This window comes from Aegilops tauschii, chromosome 5, assembly GCF_002575655.3.
Source record: "Aegilops tauschii subsp. strangulata cultivar AL8/78 chromosome 5, Aet v6.0, whole genome shotgun sequence".
NCBI lineage: Eukaryota > Viridiplantae > Streptophyta > Magnoliopsida > Poales > Poaceae > Aegilops > Aegilops tauschii.
This window is the reverse complement of record NC_053039.3, coordinates 312014107-312027526: the sequence shown is the minus strand read 5'-3', so window position 1 is coordinate 312027526 and position 13420 is coordinate 312014107. Positions and strand designations below refer to the sequence as shown.

General features: G+C 55.9%; 1 protein-coding gene across 1 annotated transcript; it reads left to right on the top strand.

The window, feature by feature from the left end:
* Nucleotides 1-6847: 6847 nt before the first annotated feature.
* Nucleotides 6848-7553, top strand: LOC109744817 (histone H3.2). Its single transcript, XM_020303954.3, has one exon. The coding sequence runs from the start codon at nucleotides 6996-6998 to the stop codon at nucleotides 7404-7406; it is 411 nt and encodes a 136-aa protein (XP_020159543.1). The 5' UTR covers nucleotides 6848-6995; the 3' UTR covers nucleotides 7407-7553.
* The last annotated feature ends 5867 nt before the right edge of the window (nucleotides 7554-13420 follow it).

The window sequence follows — 13420 nt, the reverse complement described above, 5'->3', positions numbered from 1 at the left end:
ACAACGCTGAAACGCCCCTGTAACACTGCGATGATGCAACTCACCATCGATAACAATCATTGACTTAGCCCGCCGGGTTATTTGTCTGGCCAAAGTTTCATCCTCAGGCAACTCACCCCGGGTCATGTAAGCCAAATAGGGCATTGTCCAGTCCGGTATGATGTGGAGAGCCGCCACCAGTCGTGCCTCCGGGTCAGGGACAGCCAAGTCTTCCTCGTAGGCAGCTTAACAGAAGGATTATACAGGACATCCAGGAAAGTATTAGGTGGCACCGGCTTTCGCTGAGAGCCTAGCCGGCTTAACGCATCAGCCGCCTCGTTCTTCCTGCGATCAATGTGCTCTACTTGGTAACCCTGAAAATGCCCAGCAATGGCATCAACTTCGCGGCGATAAGCCGCCATGAGAGGGTCCTTAGAGTCCCACTTGCCTGATACTTGTTGAGCCACCAAGTCTGAGTCACCGAAACACCTTACCCGGCTCAAGCTCATCTCCTTAGCCATCCGAAGACCGTGGAGCAAGGCCTCGTACTCAGCCGCATTGTTAGTGCAAGGAAACATCAACCGTAACACATAATGGAACTTGTCACCTTTAGGGGAAGCCAATACAACTCCAGCCCCCGAGCCCTCCAACTGCCTGGACCCATCGAAGTGAATAGTCCAATATGTGTTATCCGGCTTTTGCTCGGGCACTTGTGACTCTGTCCAATCATTGATGAAATCCACCAAGGCCTGAGATTTAACAGCAGTGCGTGGCACATATTTGAGACCGTGAGGTCCCAGCTCTATAGCCCACTTAGCCACTCTCCGTGTGGCCTCTCTGTTTTGAATGATGTCACCAAGAGGGGCAGAACTGACCACAGTGATGGGATGACCCTGGAAATAATGCTTAAGTTTCCGGCTCGCCATGAACACACCGTAAACAAGCTTCTGCCAATGCGGGTACCGCTGTTTGGACTCGATGAGCACTTCGCTGACATAATAAACCGGCCGCTGAACCGGATACTCCTCACCCTCTTCCTTGCGCTCCACCACCATAGCCACACTGACAGCCCGTGTGTTCGCCGCCACATATAATAATAAGGGCTCCTTATCAATCGGAGCAGCAAGGACTGGAGGCTCTGCTAGTTGCTTCTTCAACTCCTCGAAGGCAGTATTAGCTGCATCATTCCAGACAAAGTTATCAGTTTTCTTCATCAACTGATATAATGGCATGGCCTTCTCTCCCAAACGGCTTATGAACCGGCTTAAAGCAGCGATGCGACCCGCCAAGCGCTGAACGTCATTTATACACGCCGGTTTAGCCAGGGAGGTGATGGCCTTGATCTTCTCCGGGTTAGCTTCAATGCCTCTGTCAGAAACCAAAAAACCCAAGAGTTTGCCTGCAGGAACACCAAAAACACACTTGGCCGGGTTAAGCATCATCTTGTAGATCCGGAGGTTATCAAAGGTCTCCCTTAAATCATCTATCAGGGTTTCCTCCTTTATGGATTTAACCACAATATCGTCCACATAAGCATGAACATTGCGCCCAATCTGGTTATGAAGACAGTTCTGTACACAACGCTGATAAGTCGCCTGTGCACACTTGAGTCCAAAAGGCATAGACACATAGCAGAAGGCTCCAAAGGGAGTGATGAACGTCGTCTTCTCCTGGTCCTTAACTGCCATTTTAATCTGATGATATCCAGAATAAGCGTCTAAGAAACTTAAGCGCGCACAACCCGCCATAGCATCAATAATTTGATCAATACGGGGAAGGGCAAAAGGATCAGCCGGACACGCCTTGTTTAAGTCCGTGTAGTCCACACACATCCGCCAAGTGCCGTTCTTCTTGAGTACGAGCACCGGGTTAGCTAACCATTCCGGGTGAAAGACTTCAACAATAAACCCGGCCGCCAAGAGCCGGGCCACCTCTTCACCAATAGTTTTCCGCCTCTCTTCATTAAACCGCCGAAGGAACTGCCTGACCGGCTTAAATTTCGGATCAACATTGAGAGTGTGCTCAGCGAGTTCTCTAGGTACACCTGGCATGTCTGAAGGTTTCCATGCGAAGATGTCCCTATTCTCACGGATGAACTCGATGAGCGCGCTTTCCTATTTCGGATCCAGATTGGCACTGATACTAAACTGTTGAGATGAATCTCCTGGAACAAAATCAACAAGCTTAGTCTCATCAGCCGACTTAAATTTCATCGCCGGCTCATTCTCCGTAGTTGGCTTTTTCAGAGAGGTCATATCTGTTGGGTCAACATTATCTTTGTAAAACTTCAACTCCTCTGTTGCACAAACAGATTCTGCATAAGCCGCATCGCCTTCCTCACACTACAGAGCCACTTTCCGGCTGCCGTGAACCGTAATGGTCCCATTGTGACCCGGCATCTTGAGCTGTAAGTACACATAACACGGCCGTGCCATGAACTTGGCGTAAGCCGGCCGTCCAAATATAGCGTGGTATGGGCTTCTTATCTTGACCACCTCAAAGGTCAATTTCTCCACCCTGTAGTTGTTCTCATCTCCAAAGGCCACTTCCAATTCAATCTTGCCGACCGGATAAGCCGACTTACCAGGTACCACACCGTGGAAAATAGTGTTGGACTGGCTGAGGTTTTTATCAATCAACCCCATACGACGGAAAGTCTCATAATAGAGGATGTTGATGCTACTGCCTCCGTCCATGAGCACCTTAGTGAACTTATATCCTCCCACCTGAGGAGCCACCCCTAGGGCCAAGTGACCCGGATTATCCACCCGTGGAGGGTGATCCTCCCTACTCCACACTATAGGCTGCTCAGACCACCGCAAGTAGCGTGGAACCGCCGGCTCAACAGCATTCACAGCCCTCTTATGAAGCTTCTGATCTCGCTTACACAAACTGGTGGTAAACACATGATATTGTCCACCGCTAAGCTGCTTTGGATTGGTCTGGTAACCCCCTGCTGTTGTTGATGACCCTGACCAGACTGTTGATTAAAGCCCCCTTGACCGTTCGGAGGACCAGAATTTGAGCCGCCGCCCGGACCATGAAAGCCGCCGGCGCCTGAGCCGCCGCTCGGGCCGTTGTAATTCTTAAAGGCCTTCATGATTGCACAATCCTTCCATAGATGAGTCGCTGGCTTCTCTCTAGAGCCATGCCTTGGACAAGGCTCATTCAACAGTTGCTCCAGCGTCGGGCCTGACCCGCCGCCTCGGGGAGGGGGCCTCCCCTTGCGTCGCTGGTTATTACCTTGTGAGCTGGCGTTGGCTACAAACTCTAGGCTGCCATCGGCCTTGCGCTTGCCTCCTCCTTGGTTCCCCGGGTTATGTTGAGGACCCTTGCCATTGCCATTCTTCTTTCCCTTCCCTGCCCTTTCATCATCTGAAGGGGGATCCTTGGTACCATCAGAATCGGCGTACTTGACAAGAGCCGCCATTAGTGTACCCATATCACTGCAGTCGCGCTTAAGCCGCCCGAGTTTCATCTTCAGGGGCACGAAACGACAATTCTGTTCCAGCATTAAGACTGCAGAGCCGGCATCCATCTTATCTGACGAATGTATGATCTCCTTGACCCGGCGAACCCAATGCATCGTGGATTCACCCTCCTGCTGCTTACAGTTAGTCAAATCCACAATTGACATAGACTGCCTGCAGGTATCCTTAAAGTTTTGGATGAACCGGGCTTTCAGCTCAGTCCAAGACCCGATGGAGTTCGGTGGTAGCCCTTTCAACCAAGTGCGGGCAGTCCCATCCAACATCATGGTGAAGTACTTGGCCATTGCCGCCTCACTGACCTCCAGTAGTTCCATGGCCATCTCGTAACTCTCGATCCAGGCTGCGGGTTGTAAGTCAGCCGTGTAGTTCGGCACCTTCCTAGGGCCTTTGAAGTCCTTGGGTAAACGTTCATTGCGGATAGCTGGTACTAAGCAATGGACACCCCCAGTCCTGGTAGGGATACCCACATCGACGGACGTCGTCGGATAAGCCGGGGGAGTCTGGTAGGCCGTCAACTGAGGCACCTGCTCCGCCTCTTGCCGCGCTCTGTCTTGGTCTGCTGCGTGAAAGGCTCCGTTATGAGCCGGGCCATGGCCAGGGGGCGGGTCATGGCGTCGGACGTTACTTGAGCCGGTCGCTGAGACCATGTGCCGGCTGTAACTCGGGCTCCGGCCTGGACGAGGGGTCGAGTGGATCCTGTCCCGGCTGTAGGAGTACGCCTCTTGTTGTGCCAGTGCTGTCTGAAGGAGTTCCCTGACCCGGCGGGTTTCAATAGCCATCGGAGAGTCGCCGTCGACCGGGAGAGCCGCCAGCCGTGCTGCCGCAGCAACCATGTTCTCCAGCGGGTTGTTATAATGACCCGGTGGTATTGGCATGTACTGAGGCGGGGCAGGGGGCATCTGGGGAGGCCCCATTACTTGTGGCTGAATAGGGGTCCCCGACCCGGGCACTACGACCCCTGGCGGGTTACTAGACCCTGCACTTGGCGTGTTGAAGAGGTTGCGTGGATCGTAAACCGGAGGGAGTCGAGATTGGGCCTTTTGATGCCTCCTTCTCAGGACCTCATTGGACGCGTTTTGATCCATCGTGAGCCGGAAGGACTGCGCTTGAATCAACTGGGTTTGGGCATCGAGAGCCGCCCGCTCTGCAGCCATCCTGATCCCTTCCGCTGCCAGATCCTCCTTAGCCTTCACTAGATCCAATTTTAACTGTGCCACCTCCGCATCATGCTGAGCTTGATCCGCCGGGTCAACCGTGGCGGTTAACAGGGCCGTCATCTTGTCCGTGAGATCCATCAGCACCTGAGCCGGCGAGGGCACCGGGTTTCCCGCTCCAGCAGCAGGGTTCTGAACAGGCTATGCACCGGTCATAAAGACCCCAACCTGACTTGGCGGCTCAAACGGGTCCGGAACACTGTCACCATCGGAATAACCCATGAGCCGGCCATCTTGAAGTTGATACAACGAGACTCATTGGTGGACGACTCACCGTCAGAGCCGGCGGCCGTCTCATCACCAGACCCAGATCGATCAGAGATCCCTCCATGGACGCATCCCACGAAAGCATGCCTTACGGCAGGCCGGGCCCGGGCGGGTCGTGCACGCTGAGCCGTCTCGATGAGATCGGCGCAGAGATCCGGCTCAGGGCCCGGCTCACCAATCTTGCCGATGAAAACGTGAATTCCGCCGAAGGGGACCCGGTACCCGTACTCAATTGAGCCGGCGTCGGGGCCCCAGTTTGCATCGTCGATGTAGAGCTTGCCGCGACGACTCTTGGTCATCCGGCCCACAGCGTATCCCTTGAGCCCTTCGAAGCTGCCCTTCAAGAACTCAAATCCACCATGCGCTAGCCCCACGGTGGGCGCCAACTGTCGTGGAATTGTCACGGCAGATGTCCTCGAGCTAGGACTTAGTCATGGAGCCATCGCAACTAGGAAGCTTGAAGGGGTTAAGTGGGACAAGGAACACGAGGGTTATACTGGTTCGGCCCCTTACGGTGAAGGTAAAAGCCTACGTCCAGTTTGAGGTGGTATTGATTAGCGTTTCGATGACCAGGGAGCTTAACTGCTTTGCCTGGCTCTCGACGAGATCTTTCTTATCCCTAAACCGCTGCCGGGTCGTCCCTTTATATAGGGAGGCTGACGCCAAGCAGCACACAGAGTCCCGGCCGGCTCATAAGAGTGTCCGGCTCGGACTCTCAACTATTCTTGCCTTACACTACAAGTTCTACCATAATAATGATTGTAACTACGGGCCTTAAGCCATATCCGGGTCTTAAGCCCATCTCTGGCCCATCGTCTTCAAGCTTGGCTCCGGGCTTTCGGCAACGACCATATGAGTAACCCGGCCCCTCCTGGCGGGTGACTCTAAGGTCTATATCCTCAACAGGCGTCGTCACCCTCTTGGGGGTGTCGTTCGTGGTGAGCTTGGGGTGGATGTGATGCTTTGGTTGCTTGGCGGCGGTTGGTGGCGTGGTCGGATTTCGTCTGGTGGCGGTGCGTTGGCGCTCTGCCCCTATGTGCTCAGCCTCGGAGTCCTTCCACGGTGCTTGGTCTTCAGCAGCCCTGCCGGACTCGGCGGAGCGGTGCTTCATCCTACTCATTGATGGCGGCGTATCTCGGTGGCGTGGCGCAGTGGAGATTCGGCGTCCGATGTGTGGCGATGGACTCACGCAGGAGGACGAAGCTGTCTGGTGTCGTGGTGACGTCGATGGCTGAGTGGCCAGACAAGGTAGAAGCCTCAATATTTGCTCTGAAGATGGACCTGTGGAAGATGGCGGCGACGACACACGAGTGCGTCGGACCGGTTTGTTCCCCAGACCCGGTATGTGGCTCGGCTGGGGCTTCCGGCTTTTGATGTTAGGCTTAGGTGAGTGGTCTGGGTAGTGGCCCAGCTAGCACCCCTTCATCATTTTGATGTTAGGCTTAGATGAGTGGTCTGGATAGTGGCCCAGCTAGCATGCCTTCATCATTTGGATAGAAGTAGCGGCAAATATTGCCAAGATGGCAGATTCGGGCATATTATTGTAATACTTTGTAAGGTCCTCAAGAATAATCAATAAAGTGGTCGCATGCATCTCCCAGATGCAGAGGCCGGGGGTCATCCTCCTTTTCTAAATTAAAAAAAAAAAACGGGCGTGTCATGCCTGACACGAGGTACGGGCTGGCCCGGGTACACTCCTCACCTCATCCAGCCAATGATTCTCGAAAGAGAAAAAAACCTCATCCAGCCAATCACACCAACGAACTTCCATCCCACGGATCGGTTGCCCACGATCCGCGTGCTCACCCGGGAACCGGATCCCATCCGTCCATTCTCTACCCATCCAACGCTCCAACCCTCATCTCCCTCCTCCAGCCCCACCCCCCACCCCGACGCCGCGCGGCTTCTCGCTCCGAAAATTCCCGATCCCCCGCTCACGCCCTTCTCCCCTATTTAACCCCCGCCGCCCCCTCCATCCCATTCCACCCAAACTCAAACCCCTCACCGGCGAAGCACCCACACCCTCACCCACCCCTCTTCTCCGATGGCCCGCACGAAGCAGACGGCGCGCAAGTCCACTGGCGGCAAGGCGCCGAGGAAGCAGCTGGCGACCAAGGCGGCGCGCAAGTCGGCCCCGGCCACCGGCGGCGTGAAGAAGCCCCACCGCTTCCGCCCGGGCACCGTGGCGCTCCGGGAGATCCGCAAGTACCAGAAGAGCACGGAGCTGCTCATCCGCAAGCTCCCCTTCCAGCGCCTGGTGAGGGAGATCGCCCAGGACTTCAAGACCGACCTGAGGTTCCAGTCCTCCGCCGTGTCGGCGCTGCAGGAGGCCGCCGAGGCGTACCTGGTTGGCCTGTTCGAGGACACCAACCTCTGCGCCATCCACGCCAAGCGCGTCACCATCATGCCCAAGGACATCCAGCTCGCACGCCGCATCCGCGGGGAGCGCGCCTAGGTTTTCATTCGCCGCCGTTGACAATACCGGGTAGTAGCTGCTCGTGTCTGGTGTTTTCTGTCTGTGGTGTTGATATGATGTGCCGTCTTGTCCTATGTAGCCTGGAATGAAATTGCAATGAAAAGTTCAGCTATCATCTGGTGCTAATTTGTCCTCTGTTTTACTGCTTGATTACTTGCTATGGTGTTTTATCGGATGTAGCATGCTGCTCCAGTGACGGGGTTGAATAATTCGCATGGATTTTATTACTTTGCCGGTGTTCTCTGTTATTTTTGATTGGTGGTCATGTGATTCAGTGTTTTTGCTTGTTGTTTGTAACAGGGATCTGATGAACTCCAAAATTGGGCTTTCAGCTCTGCTCGAAGTGATTCTGAATTTTGTTTTTGCTGGTGGATGTTGATAACCTGACCATGAAGATGTGACAGAGTTAGTTCTCTGTAAATGTGGTTGTTACTTCATTTAAATCTAGTATAACCATCACAGAACTCACTCAATATTTGCAAACGAAAGCTGAAGCCAATGTGGTTATATGCATGCTGTAAACCTGTCTATAATGTTTAAACACTGGTGTGCTTGCAGTGCAATTGAGATGCTAGGTGTGTTATCTTCTATCAGCCAAATTTACATAGTTTGGTTTCTTTGCCATGATTTCTTACAGGTTATACGCAGTAGAGTACAATTCAAGCTTAGGTGGTATGGGTATTTGGCCTTGTGAATTATCTGAAATTGAAAATCCATCAGTGACGATCATCTGTGTGCGGCTGCAGAGAGTGCTATTGTATCACGTAAATTTAGGACACCCTCGCGGCCTCGCCTCACCTTGCAAACATCAAGTACTTGACAGTTTGCTATACTAATTATCAGTCAATCTTCTAAATGTGGGAAGCCAAGAAAAGGAGAGCTTCCAGGCAGGAAGAGAAGGTGAAGAAAGGTATTCCTGCTCTGCTGTGACCATTGCCAGGTGAATGCGGTATGAGCAGGAGCAAAGTTCCTCGGAAATCACCAAGGTAGAGGCCTCTTCTCTGGTACAAATGAGCTTTGCCTTATATGCTATGCAATAAGTGCTTCTTTGCACTAGCAGTTCTTGTATGCATGCTTACAACCTGTCTATATTGTCTAATCACTGGTGCTTGCAGTGTGCTTGACATGTCAAATGTTGTGTTATCCGGGAGCCGCATTTACAGAGTTGTTTTTCCTTGTGGTGACTTCTTGCAGGTCTAACATGCACAATTCAAGCTCAGGCGGGTGAAGATCATTTGTGTGCGGCTGCAGAGGGTGCTATTCTATCAGGTAAATTTAGTACACCTTGCAAACAGCACTCACTGACAATTTGCAAGACCAATTGACAGTGTCCATCTTCTACCCGTGAGAAGCCAAGAACAGGGATTCCTGCTGCTATGAAACTGTCGTTGTGGTGCCGAGCAGGAGCATATTTCCTCGGATTTCACCAAGGCGAAGGCCTCTTCTCTGATACATGAGCTTTGACTTTTCTGCTGTCTGCTGTGCGGAACGCTTTTTTGTGCTAGCAGTAGGTATATGGTATCCTTAAAAAAAGTTAGAGATTCTGTGGACAATAATTTCTTTTTTTAGTTCGGTCATCTATTGAGAGTTTTCAGAAACAACTGCCTGTTCATAACTTTAGTAACAGTGCATGGATTTTGGTCCTGGGTAGAGGTATTGGTTAGTGTAATCAACAGAAGTTGAAAATATTTATTCTCAGTACTACCCATCTTCCCCTTTTGCTATATTTGCAATGATGGCCTACAGGTTGCTATGACTTGTTACTGAGCTATTACAGCTTATTTTGCTGATCCTATAGAGAGCAACAGTGAACCGATTTAGCTTCAGAACTTACTTTGTTGAAGTTGCAATGGAGAAGAGTTTACGCACAACTTTTTTGCACACTAATTCACTTCAAATGTGTGAAAATTAAAGACCGATGCCCAGCACCTCTGTAACACAACAATGTCTCCAAGGCTGTCTACGTCAACGCATCCCCCACCCATACGCACCTAAAAGAATTGGCGAGTGGATGCCAGGACCTGGCTGATCCTGAGGGGGAGGGTCCGCCTAGGAAGTACCGGCAAGAGTGTAATCAATCTATTATCAAAGCTCATAATGGAAATTCTGACTGGATTTTCATGATTGATTCCCAGATGTTCTCCTGCAGAACAATACTTCTAATGGAATTTATAACTGGATAATCAAGCTACTGTCCAAGTTCTTGACACCACACAAGAGACTGTTATGACCGGGCAGACTTATGCCCGTAGGAGGCCCACCGGGCAAGTTTAGTTAGGGGTTTGGCCACAAGTTATCTTATTTTCAGCATCGTGGTTATATATACTAGCTGTAAGACTATTTTTGAGATCAAGCAATAAGAAGAATTCTATTGCCCGGCTCCAGAGGAGCCGGACCCTAAACCCTAGCCGCCCTCTCTCCCAGCCGCCGCCTCCCTCCCTCCCTCAAGCTCGCGACGGCGCCCACGCACCGGAAGCCGCGCCCTCGCCCCCAACAGCCTCCGGCCTTCCCCTACAACCTAAGGAGCCGGTCCGGTAAGACCCCTGGTTCTACCAATTTGGTATCCAGAGACTCGGGTTCGATCATGCCTTCTTCAACGCCCTCGCCGCCGCTGCCCATCGTCGCCACCACCCTGATGGCCACCGCCCCGATGTCCACCGCTCGGATGACCACCGCCGGGGCCCCCACACTGCCAGGCCTGGTCACCACCGCGGGCTCCCCACCGCCGCCGACCCCCGTCACTTCCGCGCCGCCGACGACCGCCGTCTTCACGCCGGAACAGGTCACCAATACCTTGCGGGATCTCGTGACGGCCGTCCAGGGACTCCATCTGAACCAGTACCACCAGTACATGGCCGGGCCGTACGCACCACCGCCGGCTGCGCTGATCGCCGCCTACGGCCACCCCGCGCTGCCGTGGCCGTCCCAGGGCGCGCCTGCATACAGCGGGCAGCCGCTGCTGCCGTTCCAGGCGGGGCACCCCGCGCTGCCGTGGCCGGCCCAGGCCGCGCCGGCCTGCACCGGGCTGCCGCTGCTGCCATTCCAGGCGGGGCACCCCGGCGGGCCCACTCCAGCCACGGCTCCTCTGTGGCATTTGCCGCCGCCGCCAGCTGCGGCTCCCCTATGGCATCTGCAGCCGCCTTCCCCCGTGGCAACCGACGCGCCTGCCCACCCTCCACAGCCGACGCTGCAACCACCGGCGCCACCTCTGCCCAGCTCGGGGGCGTCCTCGCCGGCCGGCCTTCCGATACATCAGGTCCGGTTCCCGCCCTCCCCGTCGCCACTCCCAGCTTGGGCGGATGGGTCTTCGCCATCGCCGGTCTACACCACGGCTCCGGAGCAGCCGACCCCGTTTCCGCAGTTCGGCGGGCCATCCGGCTCCGCGGGTCCTCCCTACCCGGAGTACGCCGACCAGGCGCCACCCGCCTCACTGCTCCGCACCTCCGAGCCAGCTCGACACGGCGCCTCGACCCAGACACCGCCGCGGTTCGCCAAGATCGACTTCGCCACATATGACGGCACGGAGGACCCCCTAAACTGGCTCAACCAGTGCAACCAGTTCTTTCGCGGGCAGCGCACCCTCGCATCGGAGCGTACCTGGCTCGCCTCTTACCACCTCCGCGGCGGGGCACACACATGGTATTACGCTCTCGAGCAGGACGAGGGCGCCATGCCCCCTTGGGAGCGCTTCCGAGAGCTCTGCCTCCTTCGCTCTGGGCCTTCGGTTCGCGGGAGCCGCCTGGCGGAGCTCGGCCGCCTTCCCTTCACCTCCACGGTGCAGGACTTCGCTGACCGTTTCCAGGCCCTGGCGTGCCATGCGTCGGGCGTGACGGCGCAACAGCGGGCCGACCTCTTTGTCGGTGGCCTTCCGGATCACATCCACATGGACGTGGAGCTTCGCGGCCCTCAGGATCTCCAGACGGCCATGTATTACGCCCGTGCCTTCGAGGCTCGCGCCCAGGCCATGCAACCGGCCGCCCCGGCTCGAGGAGGTCGGCAGGCCACCCGACCGCTCCCTGCGCCGGGCCGGCCACCTTCGGCCGCTCCGGCGACTACTACCCCAGCCACGACGCGACCCTTCCGTCGTCTCTCTCCGGCGGAGCAGATAGAGCGGCGGCGCCAGGGCCTCTGCTTTAACTGTGATGAGCCCTATACGCCGAGCATGTCTGCCCGCGCCTCTTCTACTTGGAGACGGTCGACTTCATCGAGGAGGACGCCCTGGCCGACGGGGCCGACGCCCTGGCCGCCCCCAGCGGCTACTGAGGCCGCACCCGGGGCCGCCCCGGCGACGGCTGTCGTGGTCTCTCTCCACGCGCTCGCCGGCATCCGCGACGAGCGGACCATGCTCTTGCCGGTGATGATCCACGACGAGCGCTTGGTGGCTTTGGTGGATACAGGCTCCACTCATAACTTCCTGCCCGAGGCTACCATGCGTCGCTTAGCGCTTCAGCCGACGGGCGGGGAGCAACTTCGGGACACGGTGGCCAACGGCGATCGCCTCCGGTGTCATGGCCTCGCACGGGACGTACCCATCACCATCGACGATGAACACTTCTCCATCACATGTGCGGGCATTGACTTGGGCTGTTTCGACTTCATCCTTGGCGTCGACTTTCTGCGGACCCTCGGTCCCATACTTTGGGACTTCGACGCTCTGACGATGACCTTCTGGCGGCTAGGCCGCCGCATCCGGTGGGACGGCGTTGGGGGCGCCGTACCGGCGACGCCGCAGCTTCAGCTGGCAGCGGCTACCTCCGAGGCCGAGCATCCACTATTGGATCACCTTCTGTAGCAACACGGCGACCTCTTCACCGAGCCGCAGGGCCTTCCTCTAGCCCGGGTTTATGATCACCGTATCCATCTCCTGCCAGGCTCCGCACGGGTGGCAGTGCGTCCTTACCGCTATCCGCAGCTGCAGAAGGACGAGTTGGAGCGGCAGTGTGCACTCATGCTCGCCGCGGGCATCATTTGGATCTCCACATCGCCGTTTACCGCGCCGGTGCTCCTCGTTCGCAAGTCGGACGGCACGTGGCGCTTCTGCATCGACTACCGCGCCCTTAATGCTCTCACGCTCAAGGACAAGTTTCCTATTCCGGTGGTTGATGAGCTCCTGGATGAGCTACATGGGGCGCGCTTCTTCACCAAGCTCGATCTCCGGTCGGGGTACCACCAGGTGCGCATGCATCCGGATGACGTCATCAAGACCGCGTTTCGGACTCACCACGGCCACTTCGAGTTCTTGGTGATGCCCTTTGGCCTCTCCAACGCCCCGGCGACCTTCCAGGCTCTGATGAACGACGTCCTCCGGCCCTACTTACGTCGGTTTGTGCTCGTTTTCTTTGATGATATTCTTATCTACAGCGCCTCGTGGGCGGAGCACCTCCAGCACGTCGCCATCGTCTTCAACGAGCTTCGGGCGCACCATCTTCATCTTAAGCGCTCGAAGTGCTCGTTCGGGACGCCTTCAGTCGCCTACCTCGGCCACGTCATCTCGGCCGACGGGGTTGCTATGGATGCCGACAAGGTGGCGGCCGTCGTAGCCTGGCCGACGCCGCACTCACCGCGGGCTCTTCGCGGTTTTCTCGGCCTCGTGGGATACTACCGGAAGTTTATCCGGGAGTTCGGCCTCATCGCATCGCCACTCACGCGTTTGCTGCGCCGCGACGCCTTCGCATGGGACGACGAGGCGATGGCGGCATTCGAGGCCCTCAAGGGGGCCCTCACGATGGGCCCCGTTCTTCAGATGCCGGACTTTGACCGCCCATTCGTGGTGGACTATGACGCCTCGGGTGCGGGGTTCGGCGCCGTGCTTCATCAGGGCGATGGCCCTCTCGCTTTCTTCAGCAGGCCTTTCGCTCCGCGCCATCTTAAGCTCGCGGCGTACGAGCGGGAGCTCATTGGCTTGGTGCAGGCGGTCCGCCATTGGCGGCCCTATCTATGGGGACGGTCTTTCCGGATTCGCACGGACCACTACAGTCTCAAGTTCTTGCTGG

Coding starts and splice junctions, on each gene's coding strand:
- LOC109744817 (XM_020303954.3), top strand. CDS start 6,996: ATGGCCCGCACGAAGCAGACGGCGCGCAAGTCCACTGGCGGCAAGGCG.